Genomic DNA, 22500 nt, shown 5'->3' with positions numbered 1-22500 from the left:
TGATTATTATCGAGGAATTTAAAGAAGACCAATTGTTCCGTTCGATTAATCGTGAAAAGTGAATTTCTTCGATAATTAGTATCGATTTCGTTAGTATCGATTTTACTTTGTTAATTTTCAACGTTAGACGCTCTATTTCTCTCTCTCTCTCTCTCTCTCTCTCTCTCTCTCTCTCTCTCTCTCTCTCTCTGTAAGATAAAAGAAGAGGCCGTATGAATATTATCATCGTTTGATTTTTCATTGTATCACAAAGAAATGAATTCGATGACATTTTGCCGTACTCTGCAGTCCCACTCGTTAGTTACGGTCGACATGGTATACAATGGTTGCCATGTAAAATCCTATACTATCTATTTACCTATATAACAGTCGACCCTTATGCGAAGAGAGAAGTTTCGAGTGGTGAGTGAAGAGAACGACAGTCGTTTGCAACGTCATCGCGGTTCACGGCTTTAACAGAGATGAGACTGTACGGCGCTCTGTGAATTAGAAATTCGAAATTAGAAGGAGATTCCTTTGGAAGCTCCACGAGGAGGCAAAAGGGCGATCCTCGAGTGCGAGGCAACGAAGGGGCAGTGAGAGAAATCGCAAGTGGATGGCTGATAATTCGAGTATATCCATTCCCCTCGCAAGTCTAGCTAACTCTCTCTCTCTCTCTCTCTCTCTCTCTCTCTCTCTCTCTCTCTCTCTTCCTCTGCCTGGCTTTATAACCATTCAAAGTTACATGACATTTAGATAGGAATATCGGTGACAAGAGAAAGAGGTAAGTGAATTAATATAGAAAAAGAGAAAGGATCCTGGAAAAGAATGGAAAAGACGGAGTAAACAAGGAAGAAGTGCAAAAAAAAAAAAACAAAAAAAAAGGAGATTGGAAAAGTAAATGCAAAGAAACGGCACAGTCGAAAGACGGCTGATATTGTGATCGTCGTGATATCTCGTTGACGATCATAGAGAGACCGGTTCGTCAAGCTTATATATTCTGAGCGAGTACATGACCGAGTCACGGAACAATTAAAACGAACAATCGAGATTTCAATTCTCAAAGAATGAAATATCCTCAAACTCATATCTGCATCTCGGGCTCGGAGTCGTCGTGAAACCAATTTGAAGCTCTCTGACTCTCGGTCATACGAACGCTGCTTATTTCCCTTTCGATGAATCGACTTGATGATCTTGCTGCATTAGAGCCATGTATGCCATTTCTTCTACGTTCATCGAACGATGCGAGAACCTCGATTCGATCGCCTCTTCTAATAACTCTTGGAGTTGTCTCTACGGAACTCGCACCTTCCTCTCCTTCGGTAGCCCAAGGTGGAAGATCTAAGATGGCGGATGGCATACCCCAATGTTCAGTGAATTCCGAGCCGGATCTAGCCAAACTCGGTTGACTGAGTGATCTGACCAATGAATCTGCACCTTCGAAGGAGCTCAAACTCGTCAGATCGTCCCTGTCCACTCTAGCGAAGTCTCTCACCGTCATCTCGGACATTGACCTCAAATCGGCTTCGCTACCACCACCACCACCGACGCCTCTATGACTGGAACTACCTAATCGACGAAGACGTCCTACGTTCGAGCCGGTTACCATTGTAGCCGCTGATTGCGATGTCTGTAAACGATGGCTCTGATTGTCCAAACTACGATGCGAGCTACCACCATCGCTCTCGTATTCGTATAAAGTCGGCAAAGAGGATCTTCGAGATCTGGTGTCCCATTCGGAAGATTTGGATCTCTTGTATCTTTGACCGTGATTCTTGCCGTGCATGCCAGAGGATGAGGTAGAACCAGCCTGTGCCAAAGGCGGTCCAAGAATGCGAATGATCACGTCCCACTTTGCCGGTGGGAAGAGATTCGTATACCTCGCATCCTTTCGTATCAGTTCGTAATCTTCTCTAACTACTGCTTCTGTTAGAAGGGTTCTCAGAGTACTCTCAGTCGTGATAATCTCGCGCCATTTAGCTCGCTCTTCTTCCGTCAATTCCGACGCATACCGTGGCTCAAGGACCTTCGAGAGTCTGGCGAACCAGTCTGTCGGTCCGTCCGGCTCGCTGTCAAGTGGTCGACGATGAGCCGAATGTGATGGCCTGCAGGGTATCTCTGCTCGAGCTGTATAGGTTGGTTCTATACTGACGTCCGGTTCTTCATCGTTAGCAATGTCGTTTGGATGAACCGTGGGTTCGTTCGTGATCGTTAAATTCGACGTGGAACTAACGTCGGAGAAGCTTTCCCATTCTGGTGGGGGCGGTGGAAGGTCTTCCGTTGGATAGTTTCTGATTGTAACGTCCCATTTAGGATCGACTTGTTGCTGCGGTCGAGCACGGTACTCAGTGACTTGTCGACGATGACGTTCTACGTCTTCGATCGTTTTCTTCTCGGTAACGGTACGTAAGTAAACATCGTCTACTTCGTGAGTCGTTATTTCTGGACGTCTTGGTGTTACCACTTGGGGTTCTACAAGAGGTTCCGTCATCTCCTCACGATGGAGACGTTGTTCACGATGTTGAATCGCTGTGTGAGTCGTCGTTGTTGTGGGTACAATCGGTGGAGGTGGTGGTGGTGTAGGTGCAAGAATACTTGCTACTCTATACTTTGCGTGAGACTGATCCATTACTTCGGTTAAAGAACGAGTTTCCGTTAACTCGGTGTTAAGAGAAGTCAGAGATCGTGGACGACGAATCTCGTGATGTAGAATAGGCAATTGTTCGGCAGGTGGTGGCGATGGAATTCTTTCTTGCATCAACGTTGTGCTGGTAGTCGTCTCTCTTTCCGCTTGCTTTCTTAAGATTCTAGAATAAACCGGAGGTGTTTGTTGTCGAGACACAGTAGACGTCGACGAGGTAGCTCCTGGTGGCCCGTGCAGTTCCGGTACGTAAGAGAAAGTGGTCATTCTTGGTGGTGGACTCTCCAACGTTCGACTCATGATAGATTCTTCTCTTTCCAAGATAGTCGTTAGGTTTCTCTCAAGAGCAATACTGGCCACATCGGATTCAGATGGTAAAGGACTAGGTGGAGGTGGTGGTGCTCTTTTTACTCGCATTTGAACGTCGAATTTCGGCTCGATCGGGACAGCTATCGGATGACGAGGAACGGCAACGCGCGATGCGTTAGCAGCCATCATCGACGATGTTCCTACTTCGGCAGCTACTGTTTCGGAATACAACGAACTGGCCGTACGTACTTCCACTTGCCGTTGAGTCTCGTGATGATGCACGAATGCTTTGTTGTCGTAGGAACCAGCCGAGGAAACTGGAAGTGAACGTTCCTCGTCCACCTGATGAACATAATAAAGCTACGTAAAAAATGTTGACCTGTTCTATAAAATTAATCAAGGATCAGATTAATAATAAATTCATGAAATTTACCTCGGAGTGACTTTCACTGGGATAATCGCTTGGTAACGTATCGGAATGGTCGATGACCAAATTTGCTTCGCTGCCAGATGTGGAGGCAGCGGTCGTATGAAGAAGAGCGTGCGCGCGTGGGATTTTAAGGCCCTCGAACATGGTTATGTTGCTTAGAGAAGAGCCAGATAATTTTGTTATCTCGGAACCTGTGCCACTACCAAATGGATGACGATGAACCACTCGTACATTCCTACGTTTTAGGCACATGTACGAGCATCCAAGGCCAAGCAGTAGCAATGATAAGAATAAAATAGCGCAGATGATTAAAAGGATTTGGAAACCTTTCAATGGTGGTTCTGCCACGGCTGCTGGCGCTATGGTACCCATTCTGCTAAGTAATTGTTAAGAATTTAGATGAGCGATATGAAAGACCGTAATTGTTATATGAATGAAATTTACTCACATGCTAGCAGGTGGAGCCGGTGGTGCCGGTGCTATCGGTGGAGGATATCTACAAATTATGGTGATAACTTCATCACCATCCATCTCGAGGCCAGGATGAAAGCGTACGACTATATTGTTGGTGAATACACGTTGCGGATCTTGTCTGGTACCACATCCTGAGAAATAAACATATCTTTGTTCGATCGTACATTCCCCAAGAGACTGGTACGATCAAAGGTATTTACCTTTCAGTGGTAATTCCAATTTAGCATTTGTCAGTCCGCGACCTTTCACCATGCAAGCACTGTTTCGATCGAAATCCGCATAAGCTACGCCGTAAAAAGGTTCCTCGAACTTTAACTCGACATCCATACTACCCTGACCGCAATTCAAATATGCCTTTGTTCGATTGAGAAATATTATAGGAGATATATCGTCCAACTTGGTAACCTTGCCATCGAGAACAGTGCTCGGTGGTAGTCCAGGCTGATACTCGATGCTATTGCCCTGTGACGCATAATTACTCTGTGCCAGGACAATCGATGGCACTGCCAGCCAGAACAGCAGAGCTGTATACCTCGACAGCATCTGCGTGGATAGAAATAATAATAATAATAATAATAATAATAATAATAATAATAATAATAATAACAACAGCAATAATAATAATAATAATAATAATAATGGTGTTGCTTCATCTTTCTTTTTTTATTCATTCTCCTCGGCAATAACGAATGAACGAACGAACGAAAGAACAAACGAACGAACGAACGAACGAACGAACGTACGAACGTTCGAAAGCGAAAACGATGAGATCATCCAAGCAATCGCAACGGTGGAATTATTGCGTTCCCTAGAAATTGCAGGAATGTTTAGGTAGGTAGAGAAGTGCACGGTGCAGCTTCCTGTCTCCCACCACGTGTTTCTTTTTTCTTTTTTTCTTTTTTTTTTTTTTTTTTATATAATACGGCGATGCAGCCACGCGATCCTCGATGGAAGAACAAAGTCAGTCTCTCTCTCTCTCTCTCTCTTTCTCTCTCATTCATTCTTTCTTTCTTTCTTTCTTTCTTTCTCTCCCTCTTTCTTTCTCTCTATTTCATGCACGGTTCTATGCGCTCGGCTAGTTGCACCGTTAGACGCCGGTTAATATACTCTTGTAGTGTAGATCGAAGGGAGAACTCTAAACAGACTCCAAAATGCTTCGAGTTTACTCGACCGATCAGTTCTAACTGAGAAAACGTAAACGCATATAAAACCAGAACTTTTTTTATCAGACAACGAGTAACTAAAACACACGATGATCTTGATGTCCTCCAGTACGTAGGAGTAACGATACTTTACCGTGACTGTTAGAGCTGTCCTTCCCAGGCTAACTCCTATACGTTTTCCTCGTCTCCTTTTCTCGGTCTCACCACGCTAAGGCAGCCACATGGCGCAGTGACCTGAACAGAAAAGGCAAGAGAAGCTGACGTTTAAAAGGTTCTATAGAAATCTTTTCTATGGTAGCACGAAGACATAGCCATTCCAGACGTAGGTCATTGTTATATCGATCAATATTTTTGTCCTTGTGAAAAAAGAAACGCTGCCGCAGTATTTCTTATCGTATCTCATTAATTATACCCTGATCATTCACGGATCGATTCCTTTCACGAGAGAGGGAGCTATCAAAGGGAGATAAAACGTTGACGTGCACGAGCCAAAGAATTTATCTGAAATTCTGTCGATAAATGATTTTATGATTGAAAACAATTCCTGACGTGACATCGACCTTCCTCATTTCCTGTCCACATACAAATATATATGACACACGTTTACACACTTATAAAGAATCTTCTTAAGACCTCGACCGACTCCTCTGTCTCGCTTGGCCTACGTCATTTTTTCTTTCTCTCTCTCTCTCTCTCTTTCTTTCTCTATCTATCTATCTATTTATTTTATCTGTCTGTCTATCTCTATCTCTTTTTGTCGGTACACCGAAGCGCATCATGATCACGTTGCATTCCTTTCGTACTGCGAAAGCATGGATCGTGATTGTCCTACAGATCACGCCTCCACGAATATATTGTCAAAGCCATCACCGTTGAACACGTGTATACTCCTCCTAAGTGTTGTCTACGTGCAAGTACTTCTCGATTTAATGGCTTAAGCGATCTCTAGGATCTCTCTCTCTCTCTCTCTCTCTCTCTCTCTCTTTCTTTCTCTTTCTCTCTTTCTTTCTTTCTTTCTTCATACGCGAAAGCAACTAAGATGGCATCGAGATATGTAAGAAAGATCGCAAAGCGTGCACGCTAGGGACGTCGATGCACCAACAACGGCCCACTCCTTCGAATAGTCCTCCTCGTTCGTTGCTCTCTCTCTCTCTCTCTCTCTTTCTCTTTCTCTCTTTTTCTCTTTCTCTCAGAAACAACAACGGCACGATATGGATGACGAGCCACCGAGCCAGGAAACGACGAGAAATCGTTCCTCTGTTTGAAAAAGGAAACGCTAGGCGAACGTTAAATTACGGGAACAAACGTAGAGGACGTTCTTTTTCTTTCTCTCTTATTCTTTAAAAAAGGAAATCATCAAATATATGTAAATAATCACGTACCTATCTTTGAGGAATTTTAAAAGATGGAAAAAGCGATGCACAAAGAAAGAAATAAAGAAAGAAATAAAGAATGATAAAGGGAGAAAGAAAGAAAGAGAGAGAGAGAGAGAGAGAGAGAGAGAGAAAAAAGGGTGAGAGACTCCTCTCGAATTTTCAGAATCGATCATGTGTTCCAAGCACGCCTCACTTTGTTTCATACGTTGGAATCTTTTCTCGCAACGAGAAGAAAATAAATTTCTTAAACTATTCCTGGACACATATGCGTGACGAGGAATGACTTATCGTCTTCTTCTAACTATTATAAAACGTTGTCCCTTTTTTTTTTTTTCTTTTTCTATATTTTTCTTTTTCCAAAGGAATCGAAACTATGCCTCATCACGAACCCATTGAGTTACGTATGTCAACCGACAGATTTATTACATTCGTTGGATTTATTGGATACTCTATTGGTTGGCTTTAAATTATTCTGTTTTTTTTATTTCTTAACGAAACAACGACGACCCTCTTTTTTTTTTTTTTTTTAATAGAATTATTCGGAACGATTTGTGTTCTACGATAAATCTCTTCTTATATTTTAGAATTAGCCTAAAAAAAAAGAAAAAAAAAGAAAAATAATAGAAATGGAATTTGTGTATCGTACTATAGGATACACATAGGCGCAGGGTGTATAAAATCCTTTTTTAATAGTAATTATATGATATAGGTACATGTAATTACGTAACTTAAATGCAGTCGCATATTTACGATGTTTAATTGTACCCTACTATGGTATGCGTGACTACCGATCAGTATTTGAACGTACAAGGAACAGCAATCGTGACCTCCTTATGGTCCTTACGCAATATCTACATATGTATATATATATATATATATATATATATATATATATATATAGGTATGTAACATATACTTGCGTATCTACATATCGATCAAATATAGAGATGACTGGACGATTCTCGGTAAGAAAAAGTCGACACATTCATAGATCCTTTCGTGACTATAACTCGGATAACGAAACTTGACGATTATTTTATATATGTACTTTAACGATTAACGAGTAATTACGAGTTATTTCTCTTGGTAAAAAAAAATTATGAAATAAGATGCAACGAAAGAAAAGAAAAAAAAAAAAAAGAAAAAAAGAAAAAAGAAAAGAAAAGAAATGTGAAAAAGAGATTTATTATCGATATAAGTAGTTTTATAGAAATACGATAGAAATTGAGATCGAGATCGAGGAAAGGAGAAGAAATGAGAAAGATGATAAATAAATAAATAAAAGAAAAAAAAGAGAGAGAGAGAGAGAGAGACAGAAAAAAGAGAGAAAGGAAGAAAGGAGAGTGTTCGAAAAATTTCTAAAGTGAATTAGTCGACGCCTAGACGCGCGCGCGCCCGCACACACACACATATACACACACGTACACCAACAGACACGCACATATAAACAAATATATATACACCGAATGTCCGTCGTGCTAGCCGGTGTTCGCGCCTTTAAAGTCGAACCAGTATTCGAAGGAGACAACGTCGATCTTATTGCGCAAAGCCTCGCGACTTTCACTACCCGCATACACACGCATACGAAGGAAAAAAGAGTATGCGAAAGAGACAGAGAGCCAGAGAGAGATAGAGAGATAGAGGGAGAGAGAGAGAGAGAGAGAGAGAGAGAGAGAGACATATAAAATCTAGGTTCAGATCAGCCTCTCCAATCTGACAACGTATAAATGCGTATGCCCTTGCGCTCGCGCGTTGAAGTACTTTACTAGGAGTGTCCATGTAAAGGTATGTGTGTGTTTGTGTGTTTGTGTGTTTGTGTGCGCGAGGAACGTGGGTGACTATTGACGTTGTCACGACGTCTCGTCGCGCACTACTGGCCACACGAAAATCGAGAGAGAGAGAGAGAGAGAGAGAGAATGAGAGAGAGAGAGAGAGAGAGATAGATTAAAGCAATAGAAGTAAAAACGAAAATGTCAGGGGCGTCGATATCCGCGTTGCACCGCTTTGCGTTGTTTTTACGCTTTGAAATTCATTTTAAAGAAATCCACCGCGTATGCGGCCTGCGTAAAAATGAAAGATAACGATGTTGTGAAAAGGTGGGCGGGTGGGGGGATGGGTTCAGAGAAAGAATGAGAAAGTCGTTCGAAACGTAATAACGTTTTTCTCTTTTCGATTATCTGTCTTTCTCCATCTCTCTCTCTCTCTCTCTCTCTCTCTCTCTCTCTTTCATTATCTTTCTTGCGCCTATAAAAACTACAAGAGGTGCTTAGGGATGTCGGAGAGAGTTTCTTGGTTGAGTGTTTGCTTAAAAATAAAACGTTTAATTGCAAACGTAAGAACGTTTTAAAATTTGTTTAAATGTATTATCATCGTTCGGATATAGTTAAAATGGCAAATGAACCGTCAAACTTTCCCTGTTGGCTTACAGCGTGACTTACGTAAAATAATGAAATATTGACTTCGAGCTTATGGATATATATATATATATATATATATATATATATATATATATATATATATACATATGTATGTATGCAGATATGTATGTATGTATATATCGAGTAACAAGCAAGAGGATAATAATGAGTTGCGTAAGCATAGAAATGAGGGCGTTTGGTCGCATTTCAATAAAAAAAAACAAAAAAAAAAAAAAAAGAAGAAGAAAAAAAAAGAAGATGTAAAGAAAACCAATAAAATATAATTAGCAAACTTAACGTGGAAATAGAATAATATTATTTTCCTATCGAGACTTATTATATTAATTATTCGATTCGAAAGTGATTATGATGTTTTTTACTTTCACCGAAAAAGAAACAAAACGATACGAAACAAATAAGAGGACGAAAGAAAGAAGATATCTTTTGAATAATTTATAATTGAAATGATCATCAGTTAACATCTTTGGTCAAACGTATAGATAGCAAAGAAAAAGAGATCTCTACTTTTTCTTTTCATTGTCGTCGTCATCGCCTTCGTCTTTACTAGAGAGTAAGAGAATGCTATTCATTATGAGAATTCATACGGTAGGAACGTAAGAAAGCTTTGACGATAATTTCTGGTTAGGATATGTACGTACGATGTTCTACTAACGTACCAGTACCATATCATTAAGTATTTTTCTTGCGTAGTACAACCAGAATTTTGCTTCGCAACAACGTCCTCACCGTGTAATGACGGTCTTCGTGAGGTAAGAAGAAAAAGAAAAAAAAAAAAAGAAAAAAAAAATAAGAAAAGAAAAAAAAAGAAAAGAAAATAAAAGAGAGAAAAAGTAAGGAAAGGAAAAAAGGAAAAAAGAAGAGAAAGGAAGGATGAACTTACGAAATAGATCCTAACAAGTTTTACCCCCTATCCCTCCCCAACCCCACACTTGGGATACTCCCAAAGGACAACATTTTCTCTATCGTTGTTAAGTTTCTTTCTTTTTTCTTTTTTCTATCTTCTCTCAAAAGAAAACAATAGAAAATAGGAACAAAAAAAAAAATATATATATATATACATAAATACATATACACAGACATACACATTGTTGTTATCAGGAAGTATTCACTATGATAATAACGAATGCCATTTATTTTTATGATCCGTGATAGGATAAAAATTTGATCGACGTTCGATCGTTTATCGATCGAAAAAGAGAATGAAAAATAAAAAGGAAAGAATAGAAAATTCTTCGAAACGATTTGCCTGTACAAATGAGAAAGAGATAAAAGATAAGAAATAGAGAGGGTGAGAGAGAGAGAGAGATAGAGAGAGAGGGAGAGGGAGGGAGAGTAAATATAGAAAATATAGAAAAGAAAATTCTCGAGTATAACATTGTTTTTGGAACAATAAAAGATAAAGTTGTTGTTATTTTTCAAATGGGATCTTTTATAAAACGTTAGCGACGTAAGACTGTCCTGTGACTACAAGAATGACGAGTAAAAGTATAAAACAAAGTAAAACAAAACAAAACAAAAAAAAGAAGAAAAAGAAAAAGTAATTGCCAATGTTTTATGCACAATTTTTCAAGATATCTCCGGACGAAGGACGGCATTGCGTCTAACGATTCCACTTTTACGGTTCGAAGAAGCGTGAAATCGTTGTCGTTGTTTATCAACATTACACGCTTATCTCGAGCGTTTTAACCGGTCATTCGTTGTCCAAAAGAGAAAAGATAAAATGACAAAAGGAAACCAAATGTTAAAAATATAAAATATAAAAGTAAAAAAAAAAAAAAGAAAAACAACGACAAAGGTAACGATTACCATCGTATCAATTTTCTCGATCATTTTAATGTCCGTTCCTTTTTTTTTTTTATTGACACACGTCTATCCTTCCTTTATAAATGCATTTAAACGTAATTAAAAAAAGAGAGAAAAGAAAAAGAAAGAAAGATATCGTTTTTCAGGCGCGTGCTTTTATTCGTCGAGTCCAGTTCACGAGTTTTGCGAAGCTGGCCGACCGTGCCCCGTACCAATGACGTCATTCCCATCGTATCCAAGATGGCGATCGAGCGTTCACCAGGCAAAATCTACGAGCTGGCGGGCGTGCGCTCTCGCGCGCGATCACGAGTCGGACCGGTTTTTCGTGGGGAATCAGAGACGAAGAGGAAGAGGAAGAAGAGGAAGAGGAGGACGAGAACAAGGAGGAAGAGAGGAAAGATTGTATACTGGTAGCCGTTCGTGGACAATTTCGTCGTTCCAAAAAGCTACCACCTCTTTCACCTCCTCCTTCTTCTCCTCCACCTTTTCTTTCCTTTCCTTTTCTTGTCTTTTTTTTTCCTGTCTCTCTTTCATCCGCTTTGCATGAGCTCATTCGACTTAGGCATGACGATGTTTTGGCTTCGTTCGTGAACTCAACGAAATAGTAAGTAGGGACTAAGAGATATCGAAAAGGTGCCGGAAAACAATGGCGTAGGACGTTTCCTTCCTCTTTTGGATATCTCTTTGTCCTTTTCTTCGACAACTACCTACACTGTAAAGTATATATATTTATAGATACTTTAAGTATATACTAGGTACCGTAAATATCTAGGATACATATACGTTGGAAAAATTATTTCTATCCTTTTTTTTTTAATACGATAGAATACGAATGAACGATAGACCGTCGTTAAACTATGGGAAAGGAACTAGATAACGGATCGTCTTATAAATCAACCAGTGATCTAGCAGTGATCACTTTCCTCGCGTGTCACGCGAGGATCCAACCAAGAGGACTTTCTTCTCTTCTGAGAAACGAAGCGATCATTTAAGATGATCTCAACTCTCGTAACTCGTCAACTTGGTTTAACACATTGAACGTTATCTTTCCAATATCTTATGTCTCATATCTTTTAAGATTTATGTCATGAATGACGAAAAAGGATATTACATAATCGCCTTATGATCGAAATGGTATAATAATATTGATGATAAATCTTTCTAGTAAGTACGATACCAACTTAAAGAGAGTGAAACATACAGCCCTGACCATGCTCAAGTTTCCTCTTACCAAAGATACTTCGAAACGATAAAACCTCCAAGTTCCAGAGATACCTGAAGGAACAGAGAGAGAGAGAGAGAGAGAGAGAGAGAAAAAGAGAGTGTGTGAGTGAAAGAGGTAGACCAAAGAAGCTTTCGCAAGGCTCTCTCGAACGGTACGCGGACACTCTACGAGAATCTGCGAGCGCGAAGGTCAACGAGTTCTCTCTCTCTCTCTCTCTCTCTCTCTCTCTCTCTCTCTCTCTCTCTCTGTAGCTCGGAGAACGCAGACAGAAACGCGTTAAAGCGAGCAAACGAGCACGCACGCGATGATCTTTGCCTCACGTGTATATGTGTGTGTGTGTGTGTGTGTGTGTGCGTACATACATATACATATATACTGTGAGAATCTTCCGAATTATAAGATTTATTTACTCGATAAACTTACATTAAAAGTATTCTTCAATTGAATTAAATCAACGTTTAACTATCTATCGTATTATTATTAATTATCCATATTCTTTCTTTCTCTTTTTCTTTCCTTTACTTTTCTTTTTTTTTTCTCTCTCTCTTCCTTTACAATTATTCTTCATGCGTAAAAAGGAAGAGACAACCTTTGACACGTTCTCACGTACCTCTTATCCATGAATCTTGCGTATTCTTCGATCAAAAACACTACAAAAGAACCTTTCGAATTTTGACAGTATAAAAGGATTTCCAATGATCTGATGACACACGCACATACGATGTATATATAAATATATATATACGACACACAACGAAAAGGTTAAGAGAGAGGAAAAAAAAGACCGAGCCTTTCCCGACGTATTTTCGTATTGTTGTTCTGGCACGCGCGCGCGCGCGCAGTTAAATTATCGTCGTACGCGATCGCGCGAGCGCAACTGAGCGGCCGATTCTATCCGAGAGAGCGTTTCACCTGCGACTCGCAGGAGCTACCCCTTCCATTCGACTCTCCTTTGCCGTAGCAGGCAAACCTAGTCGAGAGTTACCTTTACTCTCCCCTACCTCTATCTTTTTGTCCCACCTCTTCGTCTCCCACTTCTCAACCACGTTTCTTCATCTTCTTTATCTTCTTCTTCTTTTTCTTCTTCTTCTTCTTCTTCTTCTTCTTCTTCATCTACTTCTCCTTCATTTTTTCTTCTATTTCTTTTTACTTAGCTTTTTTTTAGATGATATCTTCTTTTTTCTTTTTTGAAGTAAGACGTACCTTTGACTACGTCAATCTAGCCAATCTAAAAAACGCAAGATTTATTTTAATTTTCATTCATTGGAAGAACTTGTTATTCAGAGCTAGTTCATTTAAAAAAAGTACGACTACGCATGAATATATAGATCATGCAAGCACAAAGAAACCGCGGAAAGGCTTTCTTTTCTTTTTTTCTTCTTCTTCTTCTTCATTTTCTTCTTTATTTTCTTCTTCTTTTTCTGTTCCTTTTTCTTCTTCTTCTTCTTCATCTACTTCTCCTTCATTTTTTCTTCTATTTCTTTTTACTTAGCTTTTTTTTAGATGATATTTTCTTTTTTTTTTCTTTTTTTTTTTTTTTTTGAAGTAAGACGTACCTTTGACTACGTCAATCTAGCCAATATAAAAAACACAAGATTTACTTTATTTTTCATTCATTGGAAGAACTTGTTATTCAGAGCGAGTTCATTTAAAAAAGTACAACTACATATGGATATATAGATCATTCAAGCACAGAGAGATACGGAAAGACTTTTTCCTTCTTCTTCTTCTTCTTCTTCATTTTCTTCTTCTTCATCTTCTTCTTCTTCATCTTCTTCTTCTTATATATAGATCATGCAAGCACAGAGAGACGTAGAGAGACTTTTCTTCTTTTTTCTTCTTCTTCTTTTACTTCTTCTTCTTCTTCATTTTTTTCTTCTTCTTTTTACTTAGCTTCTTTTTAGATAATTTATTTACTTGAAGTAAGACGTATCAATGACTATGTCAATTTCGCCAATCTGGAAAACACGAGGCTTATTTTACTCTTCATTCATTGGAAGAACTCGTTATTCAGAGCGAGTTCATTTAAAAAAAGTGCATGAATATATAGATCATACAAGCACAGAGAGACGCAGAGAGATTTTCTTTTCTTTTTTCTTCTTTCTTTCTTTCTTTTTTTTTTTTTTTTCAAAAGAGATCTTGCGTGTACAAGACACGAGCCAGGGATCACCGAGTATCATGGATCACGTTTCATGAACACGCGTCGTATACAAAGAGGAAGAAGAATAAGAAGAGGAAGAAGAATAAGAAGAAAAAGAAAAGGATAAAAAAATAAAAAAGGAGAAGAAAAGATGGAGAAGAAGAAGAAGAAGAAGAAGAAGAAGAAGAAGTAGAAAAAGATAAAAAAAGAAAGAAGGAGAAGAAAGGATAGAGGAGGAAAAGAAGAAGAAGAAAAAGAAGAAAAGGATAAAAAAAGAAAGATGGAGAAGAAAAGATGGAGGAGGAGGAGAAGAAAAAGAAGAAGAAAAAGAAGAAAAGATGGAAAAGAAAAGGTAGAAGAAGAAGAAGAAAAGATGAGGAAGAAGAAGAAGTAGAAGAAGAAAAGATGGAGAATAAGAAGAAGAAGAAGAAGAAGAGAAGTAGAAGAAGAAAAAAAGATGGAGATGAAGAAAAAGAAGAAGAAGAAGTAGAAGAGAAAAGATGGAGATGAAGAAAAAGAAGAAGAAGAAGTAGAAGAGAAAAGATGGAGATGAAGAATAAGAAGAAGAAGAAGTAGAAGAGAAAAGATGGAGATGAAGAATAAGAAGAAGAAGAAGTAGAAGAGAAAAGATGGAGATGAAGAATAAGAAGAAGAAGAAAAATAAGGAGGAGGAGGAGGAAAATAAGAGGATAATTGTAATGGTTCGAAGAAGAAGAATATATAGAAGAAGGAAGAACACGAATATTACTCGTCCTTTTCGTCGGCAAAAGAAGAGGACTACACGTCGAAACGCATAAGCCGTTTATCGGCCAGACGAGCGAAAGAGAAAGAGAAAGAGGGAAAGAGAGAGAGAGAGAGAGAGAGAGAGAGAGAGAGAGAGAGAGAGAAGAGAGATGAGAGTCGTTTCGTTCGACTCGAGCTCTTTCGAGTGGTCTTTCCAGTTTGCAAAGATGACCAAAAAGGCGATATACATATATCCTCTGTATCCCCTTGACTCTCTCTCTCTCTCTCTCTCTCTCTCTCTCTCTCTCTCTCTCTTTCTTTCTCTCTCTGTCTGTCTCTCTCTCTTTATCTTTCTCTTGTTCGTTCGCTCGCATTCTCTCTTTCTCCCACTCGCCTTTCTTTCCTCCTGATGTCCGGCTTTGACCGACCGTAAATGGCGAGCAGAAGGCCTTGGGCGCCCACGCCTGCTCCTTCTCTTCTTATTCTTCTCCTTCTTCTTCTTCTTCTTCTTCTTCTTCTTCTTCTCCTTTCACTCTTCTCTCTCTCTCTCTCTCTTTCTCTCTCTCTCTCTCTCTCTCTCTCTTTCTCTCTCTTCTTTTTTCTCCTTTTGTCTCTGTTGAAATCCTTCTACCATCTTTGATCCCTTCTCGACATCGATCAGACCAGTTGTTTATCAATCCGAGATCTCTCTTATTAAAGATGGACATCTCGTCCTGCCTCCGAAAAAGATCAACGTATCGATTTCTTATCGAAAAATCAATCGCATATACGTTTGACTTATACGCTTGAAATTTTTGATTTCATATACAATTTTTAAGTAATAAAATTTTTAATATTTTTAAGTAATAAAAAGAAAAAAAAGAAAAATAATATATCAGGTGGACCGGAAAGTAATGTCGCTTTCTTAAATTAAATTAAAACGAATAAATTTTCTAACAAGTTTTTATTTTTAATCACAATCAAATATCGACATACGCAGAAACGACATTACTTTCCGGTCCACCCAATAGTAATCATAATCCTTAGGAAAGAAAGAAAAAAATTGATTTCTTATCGAAAATACAACAAAAAGATCGCATCGATTTTGATCGACGAACGATCGAGATATCAAAGTATAACGAAAGCTCGATCTCATTTTTGAAAGATCAAACTGTTTTAAGCTAATGAGAGAAAGAATGAACTGTACTGATCATTTTATATAATAAAAATTATTATCTTTAAAGAAAATTCATCGAATGATTATGATAGATCGATTCCTTCTTGAAATGTTATTCAAATCAATTAGAAAATTGATGTAAAAAGTGATCGATATCTTAATAAATTTAGATGATCTTTACATTTAATGAAAATTATAATTAATTATAATTAATTATATAAATTATAATTAATAATCTTCAATCGAAAATTCAGCGAAAGAGTAATATCGATTTTATCGTCGAAGAAACGAAATATCAAAAGTTCACGTTCCGATTACATCTTGAAAAATCATTCGAACAAGTTTTATAAATTGATATAGGAAATTGGATCGATTAAATCGATAGAGTTATATAATGTAATAAACGTTATTAAGGAAAGGGATAAATAAAAAAATTTACTTTTTTATTGGAAATTTTCAAATAAAAATATCACGTCGATCTTTATCGACGAAAGATATCGAAGTATTAAACTTATGACAACGTCTCGATTTCATTTTGAAAAATCAATGAAAAAAAAAAAAAGAAATCAAATTTGCAAGTTGTCCACAAGGAAGTTATAATTATCGAGATATTGCCAGATCGAGATTTAATCACCGTCGGGTTACTTTATTACCTTTTTTTTTTCTATAATCAATATGATAACATTTTTTTCAAAAAGATATATTATTAATTACGATGAATATCGAATGTATTAGGTGGACCGGAAAGTAATGTCGTTTCTGCGCATGTCGATATTTGATTGTGATTAAAAATAAAAATTTGTTAGAAAATTTATTCGTTTGAATTTAATTTAAGAAAGCGATATTACTTTCCGGTCCACCTAATGCATATGAATTCGATGTATCCTATTGGATTGTTCGGAAAGTAATTTCGTTTTTTCCCGATAGAGGATTTAATTGTATTTTTTTACACCTAACTTCACATTTAAGCCGCATAATCATTATATGTTTTGAGAACTGATATAGCAAGGCTTGTGTGTGAAAAAGTTCAATTAATTCTATGCAGTAGTTTTTGGTTGGTGCCCTTTTAAATATAGAGAGAGCAATAAGCAGCATTTTCGTCATATTTTACTTTTTTACTATAGAAAAGATAAAAATGCTGTTCTAACCAGAAAGAAATTAACCGATGTGTATGGAGAAGATGTGTTGACAGTACGCCAGTGTCAGAACTGGTTTGCAAAATTTCGATCCGGCAATTTTGATGTCGAAGATGCATCACGTTCTGGAAGCCCGGTTGAAGCTGATAAAGACACAATAAAGGCATTAGTTAATGCAAACCGGCGAATAATAACACGTGAGATCAGTGAGAGATTGAATTTATCAAATTTAACTATTTATGACCACTTGAAAGGCCTGAGTTTAAACTCGAAGCTCGATATATGGGTTCCCCATGTTCTCACGGAGAGAAATTTGTGTCGTCGCGTTGATGTCTGTGATTCGCTTCTCAAACGTCACGAAAATGATCCATTTTTGAAGTGCATCATTATTGGGGACGAAAAATGAATTGTATATAAAAATATCAAAAGCAAGAGATCATGAAGCAAAAAAGATGAACCGGCTCAAAGCATTTCCAAAGCCAATATCCATCAAAAAAAGGTGATGCTGTCTGTTTGATGGGATTTTAAAGGAATCGTTTTTTTTTTTGTGATTTTACCGGATAACACAACAATTAATTCAGAAGTCTACTGTCATCAGCTGGACAAACTGAATGATGCACTTCAACAGAAAAGGCCAGAATTAATCAACAGAAAACGTGTAATGTTCCATCAAGATAATGCGATACCTCATACAAGTTTGGTCTCTCGCCAAAAGCTTTTACAACTTGAATAGGATACAACGCCACATCCACCATATTCTCCAGATCTGGCACCTTCGGATTATTATTTGTTTCGGTTACTGCAAAATTTTTTAGACGATAAAACCTTCACTTCAAATGTGGAGATCAAAAACCACCTCGATCAGTTTTTTGCCAACAAAGACCAAAAATTTTATGAGCGTGGAATCATGCTACTACCAGAAAGATGGCAAAAGATATTGGACCAGAATGGCCAATATATAATTTAATAAAATATTTGTTCATTATACGAAAATTGTCTTTCATTTTCACAAAAAAAAAAAAAAAAAAATAAAAAAAAAACGAAATGACTTTCCGAACGACCCATAGAAGGTAGGATCAAGGAAATACTTTAAATCTCCGTCAATAAAAAAGTTTGAAATTTTTATATCGTCATGGTTGAACGTTGACGTTCATAGCTTTTGACCTTTGATCCGTAAACGAATGAAATTCAAATGGATGAATAGACAAGGTACAAAAAAAGGAAAAAAACGCGCGAATATCAGCGCGTTGCGTTCACGCGAACGTTACGCCACTATAGAGATAATATATCCGCGTCAGCTTGGCTACTATATGTATGTAAAGACTTGTAAGATGGTAAGTGCAAAAACATGCAAACACGCGTGCAACTCAGCAAACGTGATAAAAGTACCGCACCATAGTCGTGCATATGTGAGTGCCTGATGCTTCTTCTTTTTCTTCATCATCATCTTTTTCTTCTTCTTCTTCTTCTTCTTCTTCTTCTTCTTCTTTAAGATATAAGGTGCGTAAGGAAGAGAAGAAACACATGGTTAGACCAAAGTCATGTACTTCAACTCCCTTTTGAAAGAATACGAGAGTAAATGAAAAACGGGTCTCGCTTTCAAATCTTTGCGAATACATTTCATGTCTGTATTTTCAAATCTGAATCTCGTCTTAAGATTTCGTGATTAAAAAGAAAAAAAAAAAAAAAAAAGAAAACAAGACAGAAAAGAGAAGAAAAAATTAATTAGAAAAAGATGAACTCGTGATGAACGTTCAAGTCGTTTTTCTGAATAGTTACATATTAAAGAAATTTTTTATCTCGAAAATCTAGAGATCTTGATGAGATCGAAGGGAGGAGGGGGGGGGGCAAATAAAAAAACATCTGAAAATATTTCGATGCATCAGAAAATATTTTAAATTTACCTGAAAATTTCACTTAAAGAACAAGCTAAATGTAGTTAAACTTTAACGTAAAACGTTTACGTTAATAAATTCTTTAATGTAAAAAAACGTTTACGTTAATAAACTCTTTACAATTCTAAAATAAAGAGTTCATATTAATAAATTCTTTACAATTTTAAAATAAAAAATTTATGTAACTACGTTTCTAAATAAAACTCTTTTTTTTTAAATAAATTTCTTCTATTATTAAAATTCTATCATTAATTATGTTACGTATAGATATATATTAAAAAAAATATCTTAGTCAATTGTCAACGAATTTAACGTATATATTAAAAGGAATAACTTTTGAAAGCTAAAATCGAATTTTTGTCATTAAAGTTGTACGTAATGCGTACAAATAGAAGAGAGAGAAAGAGGAAAAAAGAAAGAGAGAGAGAGAGAGATACAGAGAGAATGTAATAAAATAACGATACATTTTATTAACTATCGAAGTTTGATCATTTTTTCGAATAGAACTCGAATAACAATTTCCATTTTAATTTAATCAACCCAATTAATCTTTCGATTAATCCTTCTTTTTTTTTTTTTAAGCTTCCCTTACAATAATTTATCTTCTTCGTTCTCGCTCGATTCTTTTTATCATCTTGAAAAAATACGAAATAAGATGGTATTGCCTCGATACTGAAAAAAAAAAAAAAAAAAAAACAACAACAACAAAAAAAAAACAAAAAAAAACCAAAAAGAAAAAAGGAATCGATCGAAAAATTCCAATAAGCTTCTCTCTCTCTCTCTCTCTCTTTCCTTCTCTCTCTCTCTCTCTTTCTCTCTCTCTCTCTCTTTCTCTGAGTGACTGGCCATGACAGAAAATAGCATCAAAGGTATATACTTTCGATGTGATCAAAGTTGATAATGTTCTCTTTAAATATAACCCGCGCTTAATATAATAATACCACAAGTTAAACTGCAGAAAGAATTTATCCGATAATGAATTAACATGCATCAACGAGAGACGAGACAGTTTCGTACGGATCAATTAAATTCGTTTGACGGAAAGAAAATAAAATAAAATAAAAAAAAAAAAAAAAGAAAAAAGTTTTACTTCAAAAATTATCAATAATATTATTTCGGCTTTTGTCGGACATCGTATAATCGTTGATTTAAGAAAATTTTCGAACGAGAAAATCGAGTATCCATCAACCGTGACTTTGATCCGTGATTTTTACCTTTCAAAAAAAAAATAAAAAAAAAAAAAAAATAAAAAGAAAAAAGAAAAAAACTTTCGGCCTGTCAACCCTTCGTGATTAAAAACTGCCCCAACTATTGATTAGCTCTTTATATACGATGATATATATATATATATATATTTTAATTCATCTCGAAAAATTTGAGATTACTCATAGTAATTAATATTTCGTAATAAATAATTGAAATGAATGCTATTTTTTCCATATTTTTTTGTTTTTTTTTTTTAAATTCTATACAACTCGGGTTTTTGTTTTCTTTAAAATCCCGTGTGTCGAAGAGTTAAGAGGAATGAAAAAAGAAAAAAGAAAAAAGAAAAAGAAAGAAAGAAAGAAAGAAAAAAGAAATAAAAGAAAGAAAACAAACAAACGATCGCATGAAAATTTCTCTCTTGAATGTACGTATGTATATTCAAGGAAAGATCCAAAGACGCGTTCACTTTCGTCCGAGTTGCAAGAAAGTGTATTTGCCACCTATGTTCGAAGCGAGTTTCTACCAACCTGATGCACCAGCTGAGATGACCGATGGTATCTGAAAAAAGAGATGTATATATATATATATATATATATATATATATATATATAGATAGGATATACGAAGAGGTAAGGTTCAAGACTCCGACGTTTAAAGTTCGTTCGATGATGCTCGTAAAGGTTTCGCCTTCTCTTCCTTTCTCTCTTCTTCTACTCTTCGACGAAGGTAATACGGACCGGTCCTCCCTCTTGCGGTCCATCTCTTCGACATCACTTCCGAATATGGTAAGGAACATTGCTGGCACCCGGTGCAACCAAGCAACTCTTCGAATATCCAAACTCGCTACTTATTCGACGCTTGCGTATCGCGAAATAGTTATCTAACCATAACTAGTTATCGCGAGTTTCAACGTGAGAATGATAGTTCTATAGAGATTTAACGGGTTTTATACGTTTTTTTCTCTTTTCTTTTTTCTTTTTTCTTTTTTTTTTTTTTTTTTTTTTTTTTTAACATAACTGTGAAAGAAATGAATGATTATGAACGTGATTATATGCATATACGTATGTATATATGTATATATGAATGTTATGTAAGTATATATATATATATCTATGCATGTATGTGTGCAGTATGTTGTAGAATTATAAACACACAAATCTGATCGTAACTCATTGAAAGAGAACATTTAATTAATATATTTCAATTCGTTTATTATTAGGAACATATAATCACTATCACTTTTAAAGAATGAAATGATTTATTAGATTAATACAACTTTTTTTTTTTCTTCTTCAACTTTTCCAATCCCTTTCAATGTACACTCGATCGCTTTTATAAAATATGTACTTATAATTCTTCGTTCGTCGTTTTCGTAAAGAAACATTTCTTTTTTTTTTTTCTTTTTTTTTCTTTTTTTTCGTACGTTATCACAAAGTTAAGGAGGATAATAATTTCGATTGGCAAAATTATGTGAAACACTTTACACGTATAAATATATATATATATATATATATATACGATATATATATATATATATATACGATATATCAACGATATATATATATATCGTTGATATAAACTCAACGTTATTTTATTTTATGATATTATCTCGCATTTATCGGAGCAAATTAAGACAGGTACAGCGAGATTCACTTTCCCTTCGACATTCATATTAATCGATGGCAGTGTGTTTACGTACCCGTCTCTACGGGTTTCGATTATTATTTTTATTATTATTATTACTATTATTATTATTATTATTATTATTATTATTTTATTATTCTTATTCTTATTATTATCATTATCCTTTCTTCTCCCTTTTCCCTCGCTCTCCCCCGCCCCCGCCCCGGCCCATCCCTCGCTTTTTTCTTTTTTTTTCTTTTTTCCTTTTTTTTTTTTTATTTTTATTTTTTTTTATCTATAACTCTCGTTACATCGCAATCGATACGTGGCAAAAACGTCTAGGATAATCTTACACTCGTAAACATCATCGTATTCGGCGAGGATTATTATCTCGCTTTCGTTTCTTGAAACGATTACGTTTACTCGCTATAGAAGCTTTAAATCCGCCAGATCCGAATCTCTAATTCGTGATGCTGTTCTGTGGACCGGTGCCAACAAAACCGTAGTATCCTCTTCCTATCTAGATCATTTTGCGTCACCGCGAACACACGCGTGATAATTACTAAAGAGAAAAATAAAATTCTTTTCTCTCTCTCTCTCTCTCTTTCTCTTATCTTCTTTCATTTTTCGCGAAGAAGAAAATAAAAAGGTGGAAAAAAAAAAAAGAAAACCAAGAAAAGAAAATAAAGAAAGAAAAAAAGAAACGAAGCGATTCTCCGTAAGTAGGCCGTTCATTTTTACGAAGATATAACGTATCGATTGTAATGTGGTTCTTCGTTAAAT

General features: G+C 36.4%; 1 protein-coding gene across 5 annotated transcripts in view; it reads right to left on the bottom strand.

The window, feature by feature from the left end:
* LOC124423481 overlaps nt 1-12761 on the bottom strand; it is a 14931-nt gene extending 2170 nt beyond the window's left edge. Inside the window, exons 1-6 of one of the 5 annotated variants that reach the window (XM_046961226.1) lie at nt 12449-12761; nt 5130-5230; nt 4034-4376; nt 3808-3964; nt 3363-3735; nt 1-3289 (exon numbers count right to left, since the gene is read on the bottom strand). The exon at nt 1-3289 is cut by the window's left edge and continues 2170 nt beyond it. In XM_046961226.1, the coding sequence (XP_046817182.1) occupies nt 1064-3289; nt 3363-3735; nt 3808-3964; nt 4034-4376 (3099 nt within the window). In that variant the 5' untranslated portion in view covers nt 5130-5230; nt 12449-12761 and the 3' untranslated portion in view covers nt 1-1063. Of the gene's footprint in view, nt 3290-3362; nt 3736-3807; nt 3965-4033; nt 4377-5129; nt 5231-12261; nt 12398-12448 lie in introns of those variants that run through there. The other 4 variants (XM_046961230.1, XM_046961228.1, XM_046961231.1 and 1 more) reach the window with 4 other exon arrangements.
* Between the last annotated feature and the right edge of the window lie 9739 nt (nt 12762-22500).

Source organism: Vespa crabro, chromosome 4, assembly GCF_910589235.1.
Source record: "Vespa crabro chromosome 4, iyVesCrab1.2, whole genome shotgun sequence".
Taxonomy (NCBI): Eukaryota; Metazoa; Arthropoda; class Insecta; order Hymenoptera; family Vespidae; genus Vespa; species Vespa crabro.
The sequence above is the reverse complement of the archived record's forward strand: the minus strand, read 5'-3'. Positions and strand labels throughout refer to the sequence as shown.